Raw genomic sequence first — 25,018 nt, forward strand, 5'->3', positions numbered from 1 at the left:
TTGCTGTCTCGTGATGAAGCTTAGGCTATCAACTATAATGTCATGATAGTGCAGGTCTCACACTTTGCTCTTTTTGCCTTGTAGAAATGCTGGTATCTTTTTTTTCTTTTCAGTTTTTCGCCATTTACATCATCTTTCTGGGAAGGAGAATGCTCCTGTACTTATGGACCATTCTTGGCTTTAAGATGGTACAAACCTCTTATTTCATAGGAGATTGTGGGTAAGAGAGTAGAGAAAGCATTTGCTATGGTTTGGGTTATTTTACACTCCTTTATATAAAGAACTGCCTTGAAAAGCCCATAGAGATGGAGTTCATTATGTTAATGCCATCTCTAAAAATGCTCCCAAGCTTAGGGCCTTTGTTGTCAATAAAATGTCAAACAGTAGCACGTACAGCATGTTGCTCAGACTTCAGACGCCACAGCTGTATGACTGCTGTGTTTTCTATACAAGAGCTGAGAAATATGGGAGGGATTATTATTGGGTGCTAGTCCAAGTACTAATACTGAAATCTAAAGCAAAAAATGTTACACAGTTTTCTTCAGCCTATTTGTAAATATTGACTGTCATTCTTCATACTTTGAAGACTTCTGTTCACAGCTCATGTTCAGTGTTCCCTGGTTTACTCAGGAAAGCTAGTACGCTAGTTAACCTTCTCCAAGGGATAATATCTTCCAAAGGGTTATTGCCAATGTACAGTCTAATAGCTTCAAAAAAGGGCAAAATCTAAACAATTTGGACCCTTGGTGCTATAACATTGTTATAGCCTTTTTACTTATCATGCTTTTGATAATATGGGGCCAGGTAAAATACCAGAAAGTGAATTGCCATTTTAATGCCGGGAAAAGGGATTTTTCTTCAGCACTGACTAGTTTATAAAATGGTGGCTTTTGATTGTAAAGGACCTGATGCTTGTTTAGCACAACTCTGACTGAAAGGATCTCTGCCTGCTGCAGGCATGCCTGGCTCCAGGAAAGCCAAATGTGTTACTAATATGATCCTCCCCATCAGAAAGCAAAATATCACTGTGTGCAGTGCTAACCATTGGTCTGCATCTGTCTATGTTATAGACAGAGTTTCTACTTACTTTCAGTAAAAAACTTTGGAAAAAAGACTGGCCAGATGATACTAGATGTAAACCTTTTAAAGAACAATGGTTTAGTTTAGGACAGATGTAAGAGGGATGTGGTCATTTCAGGTCATGCAGGGAGCCCTGTCCTAATCCATGACTGCAGCATGATCATCTTCATGCAGTTTTCACATCGACTTCAGGTTTGATAATAGGAAAAATTTCTTCTCAGGAAAAGAGGTAAGGCATTGGCACAGACTGTCCAGAGAACTGGTGGTCACTGTCCCTAAGGTGTTCAAGTAATGTGTAGATGTGGGACTGAGAGCCATGATTTAGTGGGAATGGTTGTGATGATTACACAGTTGGTCTAGGTGATCTTAGAAGTCTTTTCCAATCGTTATGATTCTATGACTTTATGGCAGGCGTATTACTGCTCTTATTATAAGTACAGTATATATATGTGTGTGATTTCCTGTTTTTTTCCACTGTAACTGGGTGGAGTGCTGGCAGCTTTGCAGGGGCCTTCAGTGAGTAGTTTTGACGCAGGGTGCATGGGCTCAGCTCTGCAATTCCATCCACTTCTCCCCAGATTAGCTTCTTTAGGTTTCAAGCAATATCAGAAAATATTGCATGTTATGTTTTATGTTCTTTTTTGACAGTTTGTGATAGGGTTTCTTTCCACAAATCATCATGCACAAAATGTGGAAAGATTGCAGCTGGAAAATTAATTTCATTTGTATTTAGCCAGGTGTGAGTATTAAGAGACAACCAAAATCTGACATGATACATCCTCGCCTACTGAATAAAAGAAAAAAAAAAAAAGTTTACCTCTGAATTCTGGGTTTCTCTTCCAGGCTCTGTTCTGTTGTTTCACAGGCTATGCTGGTGCTGCCAGGTTCCTTACAGCTGTTCCCCTTTTGTCCGCTGCTGGTCTGTGTGCTGAGTAGCTATAATAATGCTCCCCTACTTCTTGCCTCTCTCCTTCCTTCCATTCCCTCTTACTTTCTTCTTTTTCTCTAAAATGGGGCCTGACAACTTAAAAAATAGTTCAATCAGCAGATAGAAAGGCAGCCAGCTCTGCATCTGGTGATTCAGTGACAAACTCTTTTGCCAAACTTCATTTTTCACCATGTGGGGTATTTTTGTGTGCAACACGAACAGAGCTATGCTCTTTCTGGGGGGTTTGTGGCTGATGCAGGTAGCTCTGAAGTAACCTGCATCTTCAGAAGAGTCCTTCTTCACTTTGATTTGTGGTGCTGAGGCTGTTTCCAGGGCTCCATTCCATGGCATGATGTTCTGGGCTAAGTTGGGTAGTGGCATGGGGCTGTGTGAGTGGGTATGGAGAGGAAGAGCTGCTGCTTTCGCACAGAGCCCTTGTGACTCTCCTGACATTTCTACTTGGAAGAATCCCCCTTTTAAGGGTGAGAAATAGTTTGGTTTGTCTGCTTGCCCCTCTGTGATATGTTGTTACCTCGCACTAATGCCAGCCGTATCAGATCGTTCTAATTATAAATGTGACAAATCTAAGAATTTGGATTTTAAAGTCCTGTTTTATTTGTGTGATATGTTGCAACCCCAGAACAGAAAAGTTGCTCCTAGACTTCAGCAGGTTAGAAGGCAGTGCTTTAACCCCAAAACCACCCAGTCTGCACCTGGACTCGAGCCAGGAAGTACATCTGCTATATATCTCAAAGAGAAAAACGAAGGTATCCTGTGCTGTGAGATTGGTATCAGCAGGATCCCCTGTTTCCAGCCATGCACATTTGCTCTAAGTCATGAAATTAATTAATGGAGAAATTTTCTTGTAAAATAGAGCAGCAGTTCTGATTTACATGACTTCTGTGCATTTGCAACTATTTTTCCCCCTATGGCTAGAGCCGCATTAACCGGTTTTGTTCCAGCGAATGTACAGCGTGTGTGTCAGGCAGATATCTCAAGGACCCGGTCCCTGAGCGCTAGTCAGCATTCCTTCCTGTTTATGCCTTCTCACCCACGAGGATGAAGCCCCACTGCTGAGCCCCCCCCCCCCAGTCATGGCCATGAATCAGCACTTCTGACAGCCCCGTCCCCCCGCACTGCCCCACTCGCTGCCCGGGCAGCAGCACGCGGCCCTCCAGGCAGAACTTTTCTAGTAGGAAAATAGTGGATCAAAATGTCATGCTGGCTTTGCCTTCGTTTGGTAGGAGAGAGGCTTTTTTGCTGGCAGCGAGGCAGGGGATATTTGCAACCTTCATTTCTAGCACTGTGTGGGCATTTGGGTAGTTTATACTAAGTGTAATAAATATAGTAAGGTATAAAAGAAACAGAAGCCAGACGTACTGCACATGCATTCACTGATCTTGTCAAATTTTGTGAAATTCTCTGAAATAACTGCAAAAAATAAACAAAAATCTCAGAAACACATGAACTCTCTCCCCTCTCCCAGCTTATTTGCAAATCCTTTAGTAGGTCATGTTACCTGCAAAAGAAAGGAAGAGAAGGGATTTCTTGTGCTTATTTCATTACAGGGAAGATTTGCAAAACCTGAAAGGCCTCTCACTCCAGGTAACCCCCTGGAAGACGCTTAGTTTCCCTCTGTGCCTTAGGAAATCTCCCCCAAATTATTTATATCTTCCCTGGTGTGGCAGTACAGAGCGATAGACCCCTTACGTGGAATGAATAATACTTGAAACCACAACTAATCTCATTGAGCTATTTGGTGAATAAGGTGTTATTGAATTAAAGGCTCAGAGCGTGGCCCACAGGAATGGATAAATCCTGCTCCCATTGGAGTCTGTGGTAAGACTGTTGTTAATAGGGTTGGGAAGGGCAGGATCAGGCTCTGGGTTTTGCTTTGAATGCATTTTTATTAAGTAGTAAAAGAAATGAAAATAGTTTGCTTCAAAAAAAAAAAAAAAAGGAGTTCTTATAATCAAGACAGTAGCAATACATAGCAGATGCCTGAGATCCTTAACTGTGCTGTTGTTGTTGAATGTGTTTTCTCCTCTTATATTCAAATTGGAACTCAAATCTCTGCTCAAATCTTTCATGTGTTTTTATATGTGGTTCTGTTGTTTTCCTTACATTGATTTAAATAGTTAAATAAGAAGCTAGAACCACCTTGTATTGCTCCTCTTCATCAGATAATTGGTGCTTTGCAGACCTGATATGCAATATGTTGATTACTGCCTTTGTTATATTAAGGAGTTTATTTTTACCATACGCCGAACCTACTGTAGATGAGTCTCCTGTACGCAGTTCATTAGATGTCTTGGATGAGGTTTTCAAAGTGATGTCAACCTAGCCTCTATTTGAGAAGCGAGTCCTGCAGAAAATTGTGATACAGGGTGTGATGTCTGTCATCTTGTGTGAGGCACTGGAGACCTCCAGAGCTCAGAACATGAGCTCCTGCTGTGGGCCCCTGAGCTCCTGAGGCCGTCTTGAGCAGACTCACTCCTATAGGTCAGGCGTGGGGCACCTTGTGGCACACATGTACTGATCTGCGGGTCACTGTGCATTGCAAATAGCATTTTGTGTGTGTCCCCTTCTGTGCTGAGGTGTTCCTGCCTCTGCTGTGCTCTGAGTGGCTGTGAAAACTGCATGTAGGTGTTGCCCATGGAGAGGTATGCACGCAGAAACGGTGTCTGTATTTTCAAAAGTGATCCATTGTCTTGGGGATTAATGGGAAACTTGATCATCCGGTTATTGTCTGCAACTGCATATCCTGTGAATACGCCAAGTGTTCCACGTCCTACGCTGTGGGTTTGTGTTTTTTAAGGTGATGGTTGTGGAGGGGATTATCTTATTTTTCTGTTTACTTTATTAAACCAATTAGAAATGTTTGAAACTACGAGGTGTTTCTTCAGGTCTTATGATCCCATTAATTAAACAATGCGGGGATAAGTGATGAAAGAAAACAGGCTACAGAAAAAGCTGTGTAAATAAGATAGAACAACTAACTTTTAGTCTGGTAGCATCTTGCTGAGCAGTCTGATTATTGACTGCCCAGCCAGTTCTACTGATATGACCAACATAAATTCATCTCTACTGCTCTTTTACTGATGCTAATGCCAAGGAACCAGAGGAGCTCTAGGAAAGGAGAGTTGGATTCAATTCTGGTTCATGAATCACATATTGAATTGTCAGGAAAGGAACAAATTCTGCCCCAATTGCCTCTATAACTATGATAGGTTGCACTCGCATGTCTCAGGGCAGAATATGGTCTGAAATGAAATAGATGAGGTCAAAATCTGTTTTCATTGATCACAGAGAAGGCAGTGAAGCTGTAGAAGCAAATGTGACAGAAAAATATTGCCGGCAAGGCCGTTCCTCTTGCCAGTGATGCATCATGGCAGAAAGAAGGCTGCTTGATTTTCCACTTCCATGATGTGTTCGTAGGGTGGATAAAAAAATAATCTTTCCATAAGCGAGCGAATTGAACTGAAAGTAAGACATAATGATTGACACTGAGTTGCCAGCTGCCAGCTGCCATTTATATGGAGACTTTTTGCATGGGAAAAAAAAAAAAAAAACAACAAAACACAACAATTGAGGAGCATTTTGTTTTTGTTGGGAAAAACATTTTTTGTACTTTTAAAACATGTTTTTAGGGACTTGCAAAAGGGAGACAAGGAATGTGATTCCATGAATAATGCCCTTTTATTCCACTGTATATCCTGCAGTCCCTTCCATAAGGATGACAATAATAAAAAAGCGAGGGACGCAATATGAGAAACAACTTTCTGTTAGGGAGGATGGCTTTACAGAATAGATACTGAAGCAGCAAAGAACTGAAAGTGGTTTCTGAGAAGTGTTGACCTCCTTTCGTGCCACTTACTGTGAATTAAAGCTGTGAGTGAGAACTAGTTTGGGCATGTGGTACAGCACTTACAGCAACTGCTGCCAAGGAACAAGATTTGTGTTTCTAAGGAAATGCAACAAAAGAAAATGGTTTAAGAGGCAGTGGCTGTCACTGTGTTTAAAATATATTAAAAAAAAAAAAAAAAAAAAAAAAAAGCATGTGTGTACAGATAGGGAAGATAGGGAAGAAGAGCTGAAGTGGGTTATTTTATACACAGGTTAGCATATATATGAATTCCAGCAATGTGAAATTCAAAATCAAGCAGCAGTGGGTTGTGGAGGGTGTAATATATCTCACACTTTCAGAGTTTACCAAGTCAAGCTAGCTAAAATCGGTAGTGACCTGCTCTGCACACGTGATTGGCTGTTGTTTTTCATTCCTATGGGCTTTATTAGTAACAGTGACCAGCTATAGGAAAGGGATACATTTAAAGCAAGGAAACTAGGGCTTTGTGGCTTCTTGGCACTCCCTAATAACAAATTGAAAGACTGAAAACTTCAGTGCTTTTGAGTGAACGCTGGCGAACAGTATAACTTACCCCTACCTTTAGAGATATAAATATCTTAGTGACATCCACTCACTGATTTGTAGCAAAGAAGTTATGAGAATTGTTCATGCGTTGAAGTTTCATTAAGGGATGAAAATCATAGCAAAACATCAAGCAAAAAATATTGCTATATTTACACAGTGTCTTAACTCCTTTTTTTTTTTTTTTTTTCTTCCCCCTCCTGGGTTGGAAAGGGAACCACCTGTCTCCTTCGCTGATGTCAGGCTGCTCCCTGGAGACATAGTGCTATTGGGTAGCACATGATACTGTACATATTTACACCGAGCCCATATCTGATTGAGATTGGGCTATGAGACCCGTGAGTTCAGGAGTTTCTTCATCATACTCTCATGCATTAAACATGTGTTTGAACTCTGGCTTGAAAGCCGTGTGATCTTATGATAGACATATTTATGTAATAGTTAAATGAATGATCATGTGCTATCCAGCTCCTTTTCCATGCAAATGTAGAGGAAATTGAATATTATAATATTTCAGTGAGATGTCCTCAATAACAAATTACTGTTTAAAATAACCAATATTTGTATGTATATCAATTGCGTAGCAGTTATTTTTGTCTGCTATTTGCATGATATGGAAAAGACTTTTTCTAGCAAGCGTTTTAAGCTACGTGGTGCTGCTTTCCTTTTGGAATGATCACAAGGGTGCACATTTAGGGACATATTTTCCATCTGTTTTTTTGAAGCTGGCAAAGCACATAATTTGGAATAGTAAAGAAGTAGTCTGAAAGTATCCAGATTTGAACTAGTCTGTGTTTGAGCCATTCTAGGAATTCTTATTCAGTAGCAGCTGTTAAAAACGAAGGACTATACAGTGCCCTTGGGTGCAATATACAGCCATTGCTCAAGGCTGGTGGAAGCCCTGTGTGAATGAATGCCCAGGGGCATAGCAGGGGCCCCAAGAGTGTTACTGATCTATTACCAAAGGTTCGGTGCTATTTGTTGAAGGTGGGAACTGTACAAGCACCAAGATGCTCAGTGACACTAATGCTCCTAAGAATCAATGGGGCTGCAAGCATCTGTATTAAAAAAATTCCAAGAAATGCAAACTGCCTTTGAAACTTGCTGGGAAACTTTACTAACTGTAGAGAATGCAGCGGATTTTGAGACTTTGGGTTAGTAATATGCCCAGAGTCTCAGAAATTCTTTTTGTTGTGATCTGGAGTGGGATGGCTGAGCTTTGGCTCTTGAGTTGATTATATCACCTGAGCAGTTCAAATGTAATTCCTCAGGTGAGGTGATACCTTTTCACTAGTGAGTAGATTTGGGGCTGTCTGGAGGCTGATAGGTACCAGTGGAAAAACCACATGACGTGAGTGAAAGGCTAAAGACAGCACTGCTGGGTCACCATGGAACCTAGCTTATTGCCAGTTCAGTTCCACCTCATGGTGGGACAGAAGGTACCATCAGGATCTCCTGCTTCAAGGTCTCCTTCCTCTTGTTTCTTCAGGAATGTGAGATATTTAGTGAAGCTCTTGTCTGTACATTACAGATTTACTTTTTTTTTTATATGGAGATTGAAGGATAAAGAGGAAATGGCCATCACCCTCCTGGAATCAAATAAGTTACAGCTAGGTAGGAGTTCTTGGCTTATCTATTTCATTCCCATGTGTTAGCATCATTTTTTTTTTTTTTTTTAATATATAGTAAACCACTCAGTGTTATAATATATGATTGATATTAATTAGGCTTCTGCAAAGTACTGCACTCTTCAACTTGAACTGAACCAGAAATAAATATATTGCCATATATTACATTTTATTAGTTGAGAAGAAGAATAGGATGAAGGCACCTATGTGAAATCCAAAGTATGAGTTTCAGATTGAATTAATGCCAGCAGTGCCTTGAGATTAATTTGGTTACTATGGGTACAGAATAAGAAATAGTATACCATAATGTAGCTATGTTTACTGATTCATTTCTGGCATTAAATACTAAAACCACATTATATATGCAACAACAGACTTTTCTTCCTTGGAAGAAGAAGGTGGGTACACTTTAGTAATTAAAGTGGATGTTGCCCTCTGAAAAGTGCCAGTACCCTTCTGGAAGAAAAGCTGCTGTTCTGTTACAGGATCTGCCCCATCACAAGCAGCAGAGCTGCAGTGTACCAAAAGAGAGCTAAAAAAAATGGGGGAAAAAGACGGAAAAAATACTGCCACCCCAGGAAGGCTTCCAGTCTTCTACAGCTTCTTGTTAGATCTCTCTTGTAACATGATAACATCTGTTTCATGTACTACTGAACTGTATTGGTCAAACATCAGTTTTCCAGTCGTGTGCTACTTTGTATCTCATCAGTATGTAAGAGATGGAACACGTTTTGCATCTTAAGATGTTGAAAGCTGGGTAATAATAAAATAATTCAATGGAAATACCGTATATTCAGAAAACAATTATTTTAAAGGGTTTCAGTTTTGACATGGCTAGATTAAATATAAAGCTTTTTGTTTTTTTATACCTGCTGTCAAGAATGTTGTTAAATACTGATACCACCTCCTAAGAGAACAACTTTTAAATACCAAAATGAAAAGGATAAGCATTAAATATTTTGGTAGATATATTGTGCCATAATGTCTACTGCCTTGCTCTTAATACAAAGCACAGTAGGGCTTAATTAAAAAGTGATTGTACGATCTATCACAAACCTGCATTAGGGATATGGATGCCAAGAAAATTAAGTTGAATAGGTGGTGATAATGAGATCGATATTTTATTGAATAGTTTTTATTCTATGCCTTTGTTTGCTGTTTTTGCCTCCCCATCAGCAGGTAAGAGATCCAAAATTCTTTGAAAGAATTCATTTAGTCTCTTGCTCCTTTGTTTCATTGTTTGATCAGTGTAAGCTCTTTTTTTTTTTTCATTTCTTGACAGAGGAAAATGCCTTGATAAACTTTTGACTCTGTTAGAGAGGTGTATGACAGTAAACAAGAGCAAGTCCTTTCGAGCTTGATCCTGCCGGGACTAGCTGGCTAACAGCAGGCACAAGGGTGATTTTCTATTCATGTAAGCAAAAGTCACAGGCACTAAATCCTCCAGGGCAGCCCACAACCTGGTTTAGTACAGATTTCTCTTGTACCAACTCCTGGTGTGGCTTCAGGACCTGATAAGCAGTGTGTTTAGTAGTAGCAAACATGAAAAGGTATTCACTGAAGCATAGTACCCTGTGAAGAATACATACCAGAAATGTAAGTGTTTCTATGGCTTGGGCCAGAATCACCCTTGTTTCAACTTCATCAACTTAAATGCTATTGATTTTTCAGGTACCACTGACCTGGAGTTGCTGGGATTGTGCTTGGGATGAATTTGACCTCTGCTGGTAAGGCCAAGCAGAATCACAATTTAGAAAGTGCAATGCAAAGAAATAGTTACCACGTATTCCACCGGGTTGTAACTCTACACCCGTCAGTCAGAGCTCTGACACTGCTGGAAAGCCTCATCTTTAAATGGTTAGAAGTGTGTCTGTGGGCACTGGAGCAAACAATAAGACAAAAGATCACATTGTTCTCCGTTGTATTTTAAGGGGAGTAAGTTGCAAAAAGGACTGAACAGAGCCTTGGGTCAGCCGTACAGCTTCCTTTTCACATCCTCCCGTGAGAGGTTCAGCGTTGTCCGTGTCTGTGGTGAACTCAGAAAGCACTCCGAAAGGGGAGAGCTGCTTATGATGATCTTGCTGCGTGTCCTGAATGAGCACCTATCACACTGTGCACTGTACTGCGCGGTGCGACCAGCAGCTCCTCTCGTGCTTTGGCACAATGTGCAACATGGGGCAATGTGCTTGAGGAGAAAACAGGCACAGTACAAGGCTCTGAAAGCCACGAGAGGCACTGAAAGCTTGCGTCCCTGGTATGCAGCAGTATAGATATTTGAAAGGTTAGGTTCTGTCTATTTTTAGGTAGCCTTCACATTGGGACTGATCTAAAAATGAAGGTGATATAAAAATTGCACGTGTCTCTCCTGATTTGTCAGAGATTCTTGACAAAATGCAGAAAAAAGACAGTTCTCTGAATTGGAGGAATTTTTTCTGAAGTGAAGCTGTGCCTGTTGTTTAGAAGAGGAGCCTTTATGTTCTTGATTAAAATGCCTGTACTGTCTATTTCACTCTCAGATCAGCATTTTCAGATTTTAGCAAAGTTAAAGAAATATGACTTTCCCACTTATTGTTTGGGAAGATTTATTCGCTTGTGTAAATGAATTTTAAAAAATTGGCAAGGCCTTTTATCTCATATAAAATAAATCTGAAGATAAATGATCTTTTCCACTAACATCACCTATCATTAAAGTGGCTAAATGAAAATCAAAATGTGTAGCTATTTAGCGCCTGCTCTCTTTTTTACGGGAGATGAGATTGAACATGTTTACTGGGCAGGAATTGTCAGCAAGGCTTCGATTTATAGCATTGTCCAGGATACAAATTAACAACGTACAAATTAACAACTACTCTCTCTACTTTAATGTAGTGGTAGCCTGGTCTCCCCAAAGTGTATGTCTGCATTTATTTTGCAAATGCCTATCCTTCCCTGAAAAAAACCTGCAAACAATGTGATATTGAATTGCACTGAACTGAAGCACAAACATTTTTCCATTTCTTTGTAAGCAGGACTGCATGTGAGAATGAAACAGCTGGAGGTCTACCTCCCGAAAACCCCTGGGGAGGTGTCACAGTCATTTCTCCATTGTACGCAGTCTTGGTTTAATAAATTGGTAATAATGTGATGTTGAAGTGCTCTTTGGTTTTGGTTTGCTGGATTTTCAGAGTTTTTTTGCTTTGCAACTCTCAATATAAATTGAAATAATCTTCCATTCAGACAGTTCCCTATTTTTGCTTACTTCTTTGTTCCTCAGAGAGGACGGGTGAGCTCGTGATGGACAAAAGGGAGAAGGCTTACTCCATTGATGTCTCTGTTTTACTGAGAGTGCTTTTGGTTTTGCTCTAATGCTTTTGGTTAAATACGTTGTCCTGCCTCGACTGTCTGAGTGTGGATTTCGATAGAGCACAAGCTACAAATAACGTTTTATTGTGTCGGATTGACAGGGCATTTTATGATGGTAGAAATCCATCATGGATAAACATGGAAGTGGTAAACTTGCCTTATCTGTTGATTGGCATGAAGTAATGAAAGTAAAGCCGTAGCTCTTCTTGGGAAGAGGTATGAATCTTTACTTGTACCCATTTATATAATAATGAGAGACTAACCAGTGCTCCGGAGCAAATGACGTTGAGTAAATACAAAATTTCTCAGGAACCAGGATATCCAAAATGGTGATAGCAGGTACAGTCTCAGAGCTTCATTCCTGTTCCATTCACAGAGAAAATTTGGGGAAATTTTTTCAAAATGAAAAAAAATGATGCTTTTAACTGTCCTGGTCCCATTTTCTGTAGTGAGATCTGGTTCAAAGCCTGCTTAAGTCCATTTGAAAATTCCCATTCACTGCCAAGGGATTTGGGGAAGTGACCAGTTTCACCCACTTTAACCCATTTCTTCTACTGAGTTTTCTTATACAGGTATCCAGGCAAGTGATTTGGATAAAATAGTTAAAATAATTAAGATACTAATTCAGACCAAACCTTTCTACTGCTAGCATGTTTCTCAGTCTGTCTCTTTACTGTTTTGTTTGGCCCTGAGTCAAAAGTGGAAGAACTGACAGATTTCATGACAAAAGCATCACTGGCAGAGGGTCAACCTGCAGAGGTTTACAACTACAGTTGGTACAGCTAATAACCCCTGGGCTAAATGCTTATCTGCCTTTATTTCAGTTATCTGAATTAAGGATGGAGGCAGCATGGCATCTCTTGCCATTTGTGCAACTTTTTTTGATTAATATTGCAGCTCCAAGAAAAATGAATAATTGGGCTTTTGAGCGCAGAGTGGAGTCATGAAACCTATAGGGATTCCTCTAGCACTAGTCACTAGTTTGCATATTGCGAGTTAACTGCAATTCATGAAGAGTTCTGGCTAAAAATAACTCCTGGGCTCGACGTTGTCTGGCAGGAGCCACTAGTTAAGAGGTCAAGTGAAGCTGATCCTTCAGGAGCATTGGCTGTTGCAGTGAGGTGACCCCATCTCCTGTTGGCCTGTCCTCAGCTGACTTGGGAGAACGGGGTACAGAGGCTGCAGGAAGCTGCTGTGCCCCAGGACTGCCAGAGGGCAGGCAGCATGGCCAGCCTCTGGTACCCACTACAGCCTTCTGCATAGCAGCTCTCCTTTCTTCGCACCTGGCGTAACCAGGAGAAAGGGTTACTTGGCTCTTGAGCAGAGATCTCTTTTTTTTTCTTTTTCTTTCTTCCCTTTCCACAGTTCGTTTGTGCAATATCTTCATTTTATTTTGTTTGCCTAAAATTTTAGCAGAGTGTATCTGTACTACCAAAATCCGATCAGATGACTACAGTTCAGAATTACTTCCACATTATACTTCGTTTTAATATGAAAAATGCCAAGAGCTAGGCCCAAGAAAAAAGGCTGACTCAGTTCCACTGAGCTCTGTCTGAAGAAAGTCTTATTTGAAGATGAGAGATGTGTTGGTAAGGCTGTCTGTCATCTCTAGTTTATTAAAAAAAATTGCTAGGAGGCACTAAAGCTGTCCACTGCCTTTCCCTCTGTTCCTTCACTCAAAGGTGCTTCATTCACATCGACTTTACCATAGCAGTTCTGTGTAAAACAAGATCTGATTTCAGAGTATTTAAAGGTTAGTGTTCTCTCCAGTGCAGTGCTGGAGACTGGCGTGTTCTCCACTGCAGTCACTTTCCCAGCCATTTTAGAGAACAGATCGGAGATGTTAGGAAAGTATGTGAATCTTTTCTTCTTTTTTTTTTTTTTTTTTTCTTTCTTTTTTTTTTTTTTTCTTTAAGCACACTGTGTAGTAGAGCTAGTAGAGAGCGTGCTCTCCTACACCACAGCAGTTGGGCATGGCAGCTCCCTTTCAGCTGGGACACGGCTGATCCATGGCTAAACAGCCACGTGGCCAAGCCAGCCCCAGAATGAGTTTGACAGTTGGACTCATCAAGTGACTGTAGAGGGCAGTTTAGATGGTATCTTTGGAACAGCCTGGGCTCCCAGCACATAGCTCAAGGGAATTTTTTGTGCACCCTAAGGTATTGAATCCATGGTGATTGTTCCTGAGATTGACCTACAGATCCCTCTCAGACAAAGTCATTAGAAATTAAATTGGTTTTAATGATGAAAGAGTATGGAAACAGGACCTCCAGGGCAATACTTTAGATGCCACAAGGAAGAGGTGCTAAGTGGATGGTAATAGTGGTAACAAGAAGAATCCAGGTGGGGCTTTCCAGGACCTTATGGAGACTTAACAAATTTAAGCGGTGTCTCTAAGTGTACCCAAGTTCTGCCCTTTGTGGATGGAGCTGGAGACTATCTGGCCCCAGAAGACAGAAGAGCTTGTAAGCAACCCAGGTAGGCAGGTGGGGCTTTGGGTACTTGAAAGCAAGGGAGGAAAAGGGAGAAAAGAAAACTGTATGATTTCTCCTGTTTTAAGGAAGTCTCAGCAGTGAGGTGTGCAAAGGAGAGGTGATAATGATCTGCAACAGTCTGAGATTTTGGTGTGGTCCTGCCTGCACAAGTCAGTGCCAGTGTTCAAGGAGCTGCAGAAAAGGAATCTGTCTCCTTTGCTTGCCTGGGTGTCTGCCCTGCAACTGCACTAAAGCGTACCCAGGAAACTGATGTATTTCTGTGGCTCTGTTTCTCAAACTTATAGGGGTAATAAATTAAAAGGTAGGTTTTCTTTTACAGATTAGTCTCTCTGGGAAACAGTAACACCCGAGTGAAAGACATTGTTCATGCTGCTGTTAACAGGCCTGGCAACCTGGGTTTCCTGCAAATCATAGAAAATGTGGGTCCTGAAGAACATATGCCCCAAATGTTGGGGGAAACAAGTGATAAATGTATTTTTTATGTAATCAACTGGAGTGGCTTTGCTTTTCTTTTTTTAATAACGTGGAAGTGAAATATGCTTGTGAAGAGGGAAATGCTCAGGAAGGTATGAGGAGATTTAGAAGGTCTCTTTCAGTCAGTACCTGTGCTCCTGCTTCAGTTAGGCACTCCTGGAAGATTTTACAAGTACTGAGTTGCAAGGAGCTGTATGTGCACCATCCTGGTTAGCACTGATAATCAGCTGATTTGCATGAACAGTGAATATTCACAGTCAGGTCCATTCACATGGGAACAAGCAAGTAATTTCCATTGGCATTCAGCACTGTTTATTTGAGCCTCTAGTACGTGGAAGCAGATGGGGCAAAATTCACCCCACTGACATAATGCTGGTAACGTGTTACTGTTCAGAGAAAAAGGTATTTTGGACTCTGTAGTGTACTGCTGCTCCAACAGCAGTTCTTGACCCAGAGCTTGGCCAACAATTCGTTCTCAGGGCTCTGGAGCTTTTCTGAAAGCTGGTGCAGAGCACCGATGTGGTTCCTCTGTAAAAAGAAACCTCAATTGCTAACTGCCATAGCAAAGTTGCTTTGTTCCATTGTAAACTTACTGCACCAATGAACCCAGAAGTTCAAGGAGTTTTTATGCTGGTTTATACTACTGAGAGCATATTCTGGGTAGGATGGACTGAGTAAATAAGGGAAAGGAGCTGAGAAGTAAAAAAAAAAAAAAAAAGCAAAAAAAAAACCAAAAACAAATAGGACGGAAGTGGAACAGAGAGAACAGAGTGGAAAACAAATACAGAAGGACTGTGGAAAAAAAATAAGAATAAAGATGCACAGAAGGAAGATTTCTCATAAAAAATTAATAGGGTACATATACTTTATATAGAACACCATTCACACTAAGACTCCTTTGGAGTGCAGTTTGGTCTTTTATATACACCATTGGCTTATCTTGTGCTATAAGGACACTTGAGAGTGGAGGGTCGAGTGAAAGGGGTTTGACTGGTGGGAGGACTGATTGCAAACCTCTGCTTGCTTAATGCCAACACTGTTTTTTTATTCGATTGTCCTTACTCCACTGAAAAGGAGCCAATTTTGCTGAAAATCATCAAATACCATGGTCTGGAAGCAAAGGAAGAAACCTGGTCAATGCAATGATGGAGGAACTCAGTTTGGAATTTCAGAATCAGGGGGCTGCAAGCTTCTTTGAGCTATCTGAAGTGTGGGAATTTAAAAAAAAAGAAGAAAAAAGAAAAAGAAAATATGGCCACAGTGACAAAAAAATAGAGTGAAAGTCGGTGTAAAAAGAAAGAAGCTGAATGAGTATTGAATCTGGGGGAAAAAAAAAAAAAAAAACAGACAGAGGGCTTGGAGACTTTGGTCCTTGAGTTCTCTTCTTTGTTGTTGCCAGGAGCCATACTTTCCAATCCTTTTAAAACATACATTAGGATTTGGGATTTGTGCTCAGATGCAGTTTTCAGGCTTGCCAGGACTTTCTAAATTTTGTCCCTGAAGAAGAGGCAAAATGTGGGAACTGCTGAAGCTCAGTATGGAGTAACCTGAAAAGAGGGAAATGCGATGACCGAGGGGTGTCTGAAAACAGTCGATTTGTCTGTTGGGATGGGTTGGGTCCAGCGAACCCACAGACTTTACCAACCACAGTTGGGTTCTCTTTGTGTGTGTTTGTTATGGAACAAAATCGTGTGTGCATACTCAGATATTGCCCCAGAAAAGACGTTTGTGCAATTCTTTTGTGTTGTCAAAACACTGGGCAAGAGCATTGCTGAAGCTGCTGGGGACTTTTCAGAAGACAAGGTTTCTTTTGAGAAGGGCAGCTTGGATGCTGGCTGCATTTCACAGGCTTCATTTACATGTGCTGAGGCTGCGCAGCTTCCAAGCTATAAGCCCGTTGCAACTGCCCCCCTCTCTTTTCTTCTGTTAGATGCAGTGTGCTCCAAAATAACACAGAGATACATTATAACATACAAAAAAGGTCCTAGGAAGTAAATTTATAATAAGGCTCAAGTTGGACGGTTTGGTTAAAAATAAACGAATTCCTCCCAAGCAATGAGAACTCATGTTTAAACCTTGTGATCTTTTGTGATTTGAATCGTGCCTGGCATCCCTTCCAGGTAGCGCTGGAACTGCCAGCAAAGTTCAGGCCGTGGCTGTAGGACAGCTCTGGAAGACATGGTGTTACTGCGCAGTGCCCGCCCTGCACCCACAGAGCTCCCCATCCTCAACATGGTGCTCTGAGAGCAGTGCTAAGGTTACTGTGTTTATATTTATCAGTTAACTTGCTAATTTGAAGGGAAAGCAGTGAAGTGGAAATGTAGAAAATAGAAACAACATGAGCAGGTCAAAATATCCAAAACAGCAATATAAAATGTTCCGGTGTAAATACATTTCTATAAAAGGTGTGAATGAAACTTCAAAAAAAAAAAAAAAAAAAAGATGATGGATTCGGCACAGTCAATGAACACAATTATAAGTAGGTATTGAAGGAGAATATTCCACCGACCATGGATCCACAGATAATAATTAATAAGAACTGAGCGCACTTGAGGCAGGCAGGTGCCCGCGTTATTTCACAGCTGGCTGTTCAGAGGGTAGAGGTACTCACCTTTGCCCCAGATCTTAATAATTTTCTGCAGTTTTATCATTAAATCAGCATATAATTGGGAAGGAAATTAGGTTTTTTCGTCGCAAGAGCAAAGCAATACCGTTAATTTAATCACCCGTAGGAAAGGCTTTCTGTTGTCGTTCGGTATTTTGCTGTGGCTTTTTTTAATTAAGTAAAGTAAAAACAATGCCATTTTTGTCATCTGTGCTTGGTGAAAATATGACACTGTGATGTGATTTGCAACTTAAGCACAAGCAGGGAAAACCGTACGTTTTATCAGAACTGGCAATAATGAATTACAAGGGAACATAAATAAGCCGAGAATATATCTGAGACTTACAACAATTTCTGAAGTTTTTAATATCTGCTGGAAAAAGGCTATTTCAAGAGCTGTGCTGCTTTTTATTTATTTTTTCTCTCAGCAAAATCACCATAGCCTGCTATAATAATTGAATTCATTTAGCCTTTAGAATGCTCAAGTTTGCAAATAACAATGAAAATGAATATTTCATGACAAGGCGGATGATCAATTATAGTTTGGTGACTTTGACTGGTAGCCCAGCATGACGGATCCAGCACTTACATTTGTACAAGACTTTTGAACCCAGCTAATTAAAAAAAAATACAACTTCGGAAAGCACGGAGGCAGGTGGGGCCGGTCAGACAAGGCCTTCGTGTGTTTTTTTTTCCTGTTGTGGGAAACGTTTTGCAGTTACGTTTGGTACCTTGGCTTTGTTATGTGTCAGCGGTAGTGCCACCATAAACCAGTTGCACCTGCAGCAGCCCCTGTTGTCTCCACGGGTGAGCTGCGAAGGGCTTAAACCCAGAACCTCTGCTGTTAATGGCGTGCCTGCATGTCTGGGTTTTCACATGATAAGAGTTTTTTTTTTTTTTTTTTTTTTTCCCCCCCTCCTTGTAATGAGAAAGGCTTGGCCCAGGCCGCAGTAGAGTGCTTGTAGGGAAATGTAGGCAGGAACCCATGCGGTCCTGGGCAGGATGGGGCAGTTGCATGCTGTAGCACTGGGTTCCTGCGCTGAGACACTGAAATGATTAAAGAGCAGCAGAGGAATGCCTCATGTAGCTGGGTGTGGGATCAGGCTCCCTCGCTGTCGCAGGTGAGGTGACTGCAGGAATGGCTTTTATGGATACTTCCTCCATTCCTGGCAAGTAGAATTTTATTTATTTTTCTTTTCCCCAACGTGTTTGTTGGTGGCAAAACTGACTCTGCTTACAGTTATTAATGAGAAATTAACTTTGTGAGGTGTAAAATCCCTGAGTGAATAAAATGTCAGAGCGCGTTGTAACTTTGGCCGAACTCCGGGGTGGCCTCTCCCGGCTGAGCTGTGCTGCGGCCGCGTGAGGCTGGAGGCTGCTTGGAGCACACGTGCTGCAGCCCGGCTCCTGTCACCTCACTTCTTCTTTAGCATTAATGCAGCTCTGTCCGTTGTTTGTTTTGGCAAAAAAAAAAAAAAAAAAAAAGGGAAAAAAGAAAGAAAAAGCATTGAGAAAAGAAAAGCCAGGCTGTGAGGGACAGGAGCTGTTGCATGGCAGGCAGTGCCCGATCTCGGGGGTGTGGCGTGGCAATGTGATTTTAATCACAGCGTGGTGCTGCTGGAGACTCAAAGGTCTGAGTGGCTTTTAAAAAGATTTACTTCGCTCAGCCTGGGTCTGCCTCTGAGCGACGTCACGGCTGGAGCGGCGGCACAAGAAGGCTGGATGAGTGACAGCCCAGCCTACTTTTTAAAGCTTTGTCATGTGACGGGGACCAGTAGTAAGACAGGTGCCTTCAGTTCACTCTCAGAAAGGGTCTCGTTACTGCATGCGTGTGTGCTCCCTGCCCGGCTCTGGATTGCGCCTCGCGAGCGGCACTGCTGCGGTTCGGGAGCTGGATGGCGTGGGACATGTGCAACCAGGACTCTGTATGGAGTGACATCGAGGTGAGCAGGGTGTGGGAGAGGGGCTGCGGGCGCACTTTGCAAACAAGTCTGGATCTTATCTGAACTCCACTAAGTTTGCTATTTTAAGGTTACTCTGCGATGCCTTGAGCAAATCAAAGCTTAGCTCCTGTCATCGGTATCTCCTGCAGTTGGAAACTATTTTCATGTGCCTCTGGCTCGCTTTCCCCGTCATATGCAATATTTATGCTCTAAGATATTGATATGAATCAGTGTCTGAAGTCTTTCCAGTGGCATTCAGTGGCCTGGTTGGAAAAATGCCATGTTTGTTTAGAATAAGATCAACATTTCCTTTTTTCCACAAAAAGGAAAAAAAAAAAAAAAGATGTAGGAGTTAAAATTAACCAGTGGCTTCCTATTTTCCTTGCTTGTTTCACTCTGCTCTGTTGAAGGTTTCCACATTGTTTATCAGCTGCAGGATTCAAACCCCCACACGAGAATGAACACCCCGGTGTTTTGCTTTAGATGCTTTTAAAAGGGATTTCTGGAAGTAGCTGTTTTCCTGCTTCTCGTGGTGTTGGAATAATCACCCTGTAGCTGTGCCCTGTAGGGCAGGGTGCTCAGTCCGCACAAGCAGCCGAGCAAATGGTTAAATCCCACTGTACGGCAGAGACAACAGGATGAACCGTGAGAATAGAGTTTATGCAGGACTGTGTGAACTGCTGCTGCCGCTGCCGCCGCTGCCGCTTGTGTAAAAATAGACGGCAATACATCAAACCCACAGCTTCTGCTGGCTACAATTCATAAAGGGAAAAAGAGAAAAGCAAAAAGCAAGCAGCTTCCTTGCATCTCTGAAGGATGAAGTGAGGTGTGAGGATTTCTGCATGGTTGTGTTGGGCAGAACGGAGCCTTACCTGGAAGTTTGGGCAACTTGGGAAGCGAGGCAAACTTTGTGTGGACCCCGTTGAGAGGAAGGCAAAACCCAGAGCTGCTGGAGGAGCCGACCCGCCGCTGTGAGTGGATAAGTGCTGGTAATGCTCCCCCTGGGCAACAGGGGAGGGAGAAACAGGTTCCATGCAGTGCCTTTTAAATAAGATGTCCATGCCAGGCAGATACCCATCTGAAGTAAAAATGTGACAGCGTTCTCCTTGTGTGTTTTTCCTATCTGGCAGAGCGTGCAGGCGGGTCCTTAAGTCTTTTTGTCGTGTTTTAAATATTTGCAGCTTGCCACTGTATCCACTGATTTCTGTTTGCATATTGTAATTGCTCTTATCTTGTTTTGATTTCTTGGTGAAGTGGAATAGATATGGATAATTCATATGTCCTGTAGCTATTATGAGTCTGGGCTGTAAGTGGATGACTTTCTGGCTCCAGAGTCCTAATTGTTTCTGAGTAGCTGGAGTATCCTGTGGGTTGTTGTCTGGCTTGTAGCGTGGGTCTCAGCTGTCGGAGCTTCATTTTTCCATCATGTATTATTCCTAATGCTGCAAGGAGCTGATTGGGGAACCAGCTTACATGGAAATATTGAAGATTTATTTTAATCACTAGAGTTCCTGCAGTAATTTCAAGCTAGTAACAGAACGGATAATTTATGTCAATGACTTCTTCATAGTGTGGAGGGGGAAAAAAAAAGAAAAAAAAAAAAAAAAAAAAAAAAAAGACTCGATCTTAATATTAATCGTGTAGTGCTGGGTTAACTGTTAGTAGGATTTTAGCAACGTGCTCCTGCACAGCACTTCCTGGAGCAGCGGAGCAGTGCTGCCTGCTGTGCTGGCTCTGGGGATCACCTTTACCGGTCTCACAGATTGCAGGCAGCAGGTACCGGAGGCTGCCTTCATTTTTTGAATCATTAATGTTTGCTGTCAAGTTAAAATGTATTAGATTCTCACTCCCATAATGACAGGACGGCGCACTGCTTAATAAAGGCCTGCATTGCCGTAGCTGATCGGCGTCCCCAGTGTTCCACAGTTTAATGAAGGTGATGTACAGTAAGGTTGTAAGGATTGATAGAGAGAGCCCACATGACACACATTGTAGCAACTCAGTCTTCCTTCGCTGGGTTCACCCCCTCGGCTCTTCGAAAAACTTGTTAAAAATAAAACGGAGATTATTTTTTCATTAATATAATTAATATGGCACAAGTCCAGTCTTTTTTTTTTTTTTTTTTTTTTGTTTTTGTTTTTTGTTTTTCTTTCTTCTTTTTTTATTTACCTTCAAAGGCACAAAAAAAAAAAAAGTCCAAAAGGTTAATGGGGAATTATGCTTAATTATAATGATTCATTATCATCAGTGCAGTTAAGCTAATTTATTGTTTGCGTCTGAACTAAGAGGGGAAAAAAGTCGGCTGAAGTGAAATAACGCACAGTAATTAGCCTTTTGTGTTTAGTGACTGCTTTATCCTCCTAAATGTTGCTCTGAAATTAAGGCTGTGGTTACAGAATACCTCTAGTATCCAGTAACGGTGGGAATACAGTAGGTTGCATTCTGGCAATGCAGGTGCACCTGTTACAGATGTATAGCAAACAGTAAATATCAGCATGTCAGATAAGGACAGTTTTAGGACTTGGAGCGTTAAATCTGGCATCATCCAAAGGCCAAATATAAATTAATAACAGGAACACTTGCTGCTAATGTGTCTCAGATTAGAAACATAATGTCATATTCAGAAACATTGATTTTATTATCATGTCAACATTGGCGAGAACATATATACTTCATTTCAGCAATTGCATTTTTTAAGTGACATTGCAGTCATTATAGGCAAATGAAAGCTGTGATGAGCAGAATTTTTTTTAATACAGTTGTTTATGTTGCTTGAAAAGCCCGTGGTAGGAACTTAAAAATACACGTAACTGAGAAATAACATGTTTAAGTGGGTAGTTCACAGAGTGAAGCTATTTTTACAAATGAAAGCATAAACAGATCAGCAGGATACTTTACAAGTCTGCGGCATCAGATACAAACTACTGCCCTCCACAACACAAACATGAGTGATGCTGAGAATCTACCTGTTCAGTCAAAAACTAGATTATCTTTTAATGAAATTGGAGATTTTGGCCAAGTGTCAAAAAGGTCCTATCTACGTTATAAGCTTGCTGCTAGAAGATGATCTAGCACTAAAGAAGAGGGAACTCCTTTTTAATTTGTTTTCTTGTGTCCAAAATAATAATAATGAGGTGTGCATTCAAAATGACCTAAGTGAGATTTTGACTTCTTGAAGTTCTGCAGCCCCTTAAATAGCAAAAATAGAAACAAGTGTTATTTCAGAGCCTTGTTTAGCAGCCTCCTTGTTCTTCACCCCTTGGCCTGCTGTGTGGTTATCGCTCAGCGTCCTGCTACACATAGGAGCTGGTCGCTGAATTACAGCCTGCACAGCTGCACTGGCTCTGTGTGCCAGCACAGGAGCCCTGCTCGTGGCCACACTGCTGCCAGCCGCCGAGCCTCCCGGAGGTCAAACCCTCAATGAGATGCTCCTTCAGAAGCTCCCGCTCGCGTGCTGTGAAAGGCGGTCCTTTGGAGAGGGACATAACGAATATTGAGCAATTCCCAGCGATGGAAACGATGTTATTGCGCTCAGACTGCTCACTTCAGAAAGTGGTATTTTCTGGGTTGACTTCAATCCAAAGTTGGGAAATCGTTCAAAGCACCCAGGCAGCTGATGATCAGCCTGCTGTCTGGGTGTGCTCGAGATCTCCCTTAGCACCCAGTGAATGGGCCCCCAGAGCAAGGAAGATGTGGTGCTGTTGGAGTAAGTCCAGAGGAGGCAAGAAGATGATCAAAGGGCTGGAGCAGCCCTCCTATAAAGAGAAGTTAGGGGAGTTGAACTTATTCTACCTGAAGAAGAGAAAGCTCTGGGGAGGCATCATTGCGACCCTCTGTTGCTTAAAGAAAACTTACATACAGGAGGAAGACTGACTTTTTATATGTTCTAGTAGTGTCAGGACAAGGGGGAACAGATTTAAACTAAAAGAGGGGAGATTTAGGTTGGGTATTGGGAAGAAATTTTTTATTCAGAATATTTTTATTCAGGCTACCCAGAGGAGATATGGATGCCCCATCTCTGGAGGTGTTCAAGGCCAGGCTGGATGGACTCTGGGCAGGCTGGGCAGGAGGCAACTGTACCCACAGCAGGGCGTTGGAACTGGATGTTTGGTAAAGTCCCTTCCAAGCCAAACCGTTCCATGGTTCTGTGATTCTGTGGAGCACTTGTTGTGGAAGCATTTAAGCTCAGCTGACTGCATGGCTTTTAACCATTCAGTGCCTGCCAGCTGTAAAGGGTGGCGGGGTGTTTTGTGGGATCTCCATGTCAATGTGGAAGTCTGGAGGTGGGTTCTAAAGGTACGTGCTACAGTGCAAGAGGCATTGCTTTATCGAACAGCATTGACATATGGGGCTCCACAGCTTGCCAAGCTGTTCCTACATGTTTTCCATAATTAAGGATTGGGTTTGATGGATACTCTAACATTTCAATTGCTATGCTAAAGTGGGTGTGTGATATTAATTTTTTTCTTGCTTAGTAGGTCAGTCAATACTCTATCTAGCTTCATACTAGCATACAAAAGGATACTTATTCCAAGTTTATTTGTATTTATCTCTGCACTGTTCAAAGTCATGGAGGCAAAAACATGTTGCTCTGCTAAAGAGATTTTTGTTCCCTACAGAAAGCAAAGTGTTCCACAGGTCTTCTCCATTGGCGTTGCTGAGTCAGCAGCAGACTGCTGTGGGGCTGCTGGAGGAAAAACAAACAAACAAACAAACAAAAAAACAACCCTCCAGTCCTTCAACACGGCCACCGTCAGGGAGGGACAGCTAGGGTCTGGATGGGAAGTCCTGGCCTGGGGCAATGACTTTACTGCCCCTGTCACCCAGAGGTGAGCGCAGGGATATTCAGAACACACCCCACCAGCCAGGCCCCTGCTTTGTAACTGGGTAGCTGAGCTCTGTCTATTGTTTAGACACTGAGGAAATGACATAGCAGCATCCTTACCCCATGATTTGTTCTGCCCATATGGCGACCACCATCATATCTCACCTCGAGGACTGTGGTAAGAATCTGGAAGAGCAAAAATGCGAGCATCTCCAGCTTGAGCTAGCTCCAGGGCTGAAGGCTGTAACAGGCTGTGTCTCCGTAACCTGAATGCATCAGGAAATGCAGGAAAGACCTTGCCCAGAGGTATTCATCTGTAACTTCTACCTTCACTGGTTTGCTCTGAAGCAGCAGCAGAATAAGGTCGTGCTTTGGCTTCTGCTGTTGGATTTTATAAACCTTTGGATGCTATTGTTGTCGAAGGCTACAGGGAAAAGGAAATTCACTGTTCCTTTACAGAGACATGATAGAGAAGGCAGCTTATGCCTTCCTATTATGGATTATGCCCTCCTATTTCCCCCTCCTCTTTGCGTAACTGTCCAGTGCTAAAAAAGATCTAATAGTTAGTGTGGTTTTTTAATTCCAGAAAACAATTCTAGTGACCCTGTGCTATAGCTTAATCGAGGCTTAATTCTTATCACATGATATTAAAGTTAATAGATTCCTGGCAATTAATGAAACTGTTTCTACATTGCTGTTTCCTGCAGTGTGCTGCTCTGGTTGGTGAAGACCAGCCTCTCTGCCCAGACCTCCCAGAACTTGACCTCTCCGAACTAGATGTGAACGACCTGGATGCAGACAGCTTCCTGGGGGGGCTCAAGTGGTACAGCGACCAGTCTGAGGTCATCTCCAACCAGTACAGCAATGAGCCTGCCAACATCTTTGAGGTAAGGGAAGGCGATTCCGGTGAATCCATGGTTTTTTTTTGTTTTGTTTTGTTTTGTTTTTTTTTCTTTTTTCTTTAGCTGGTGGGCAGTGGTTTTACTATCTTTCCCTCATTAAGAAACAGCAAACGTGGTGATGTGCGTTACAGGTTCCGCCTGGTGCCTTTAATCCTCATGATCAAAAGCAGGCCTGTGATCTGGAGAGGGGGGGAAAACAACCTTGAAAAGAATTAAATGAAAGTTTTGATTTTTGAAAGGAAACGGATGAAGAGTGCCTAAAGTACACAGCACTGTGGCGTAACAAGGAGGAATTGCACAATTGTCAGTGGTGAGGAAAAACAAAAGTTGAAACCTGTTTGCTGTTTTCCTCTTGCACTCCCTGGAA

General features: G+C 41.9%; 1 protein-coding gene across 2 annotated transcripts in view; it reads left to right on the forward strand.

The window, feature by feature from the left end:
- Positions 1-25,018, forward strand: part of PPARGC1A (PPARG coactivator 1 alpha) — a 347,064-nt gene that overhangs the window by 262,945 nt on the left and 59,101 nt on the right. Inside the window, exons 1-2 of one of the 2 annotated variants that reach the window (XM_003205895.4) lie at positions 18,486-18,924; positions 24,457-24,636. In XM_003205895.4, the coding sequence (XP_003205943.1) occupies positions 18,877-18,924; positions 24,457-24,636 (228 nt within the window). In that variant the 5' untranslated portion in view covers positions 18,486-18,876. Of the gene's footprint in view, positions 1-18,485; positions 18,925-24,456; positions 24,637-25,018 lie in introns of those variants that run through there. The other variant, XM_085223377.1, reaches the window with a different exon arrangement.

The sequence above is a fragment of the Meleagris gallopavo genome, chromosome 4 (genome assembly GCF_905368555.1).
Source record: "Meleagris gallopavo chromosome 4, MGAL_WU_HG_1.1, whole genome shotgun sequence".
In the NCBI taxonomy this organism is placed as follows: domain Eukaryota; kingdom Metazoa; phylum Chordata; class Aves; order Galliformes; family Phasianidae; genus Meleagris; species Meleagris gallopavo.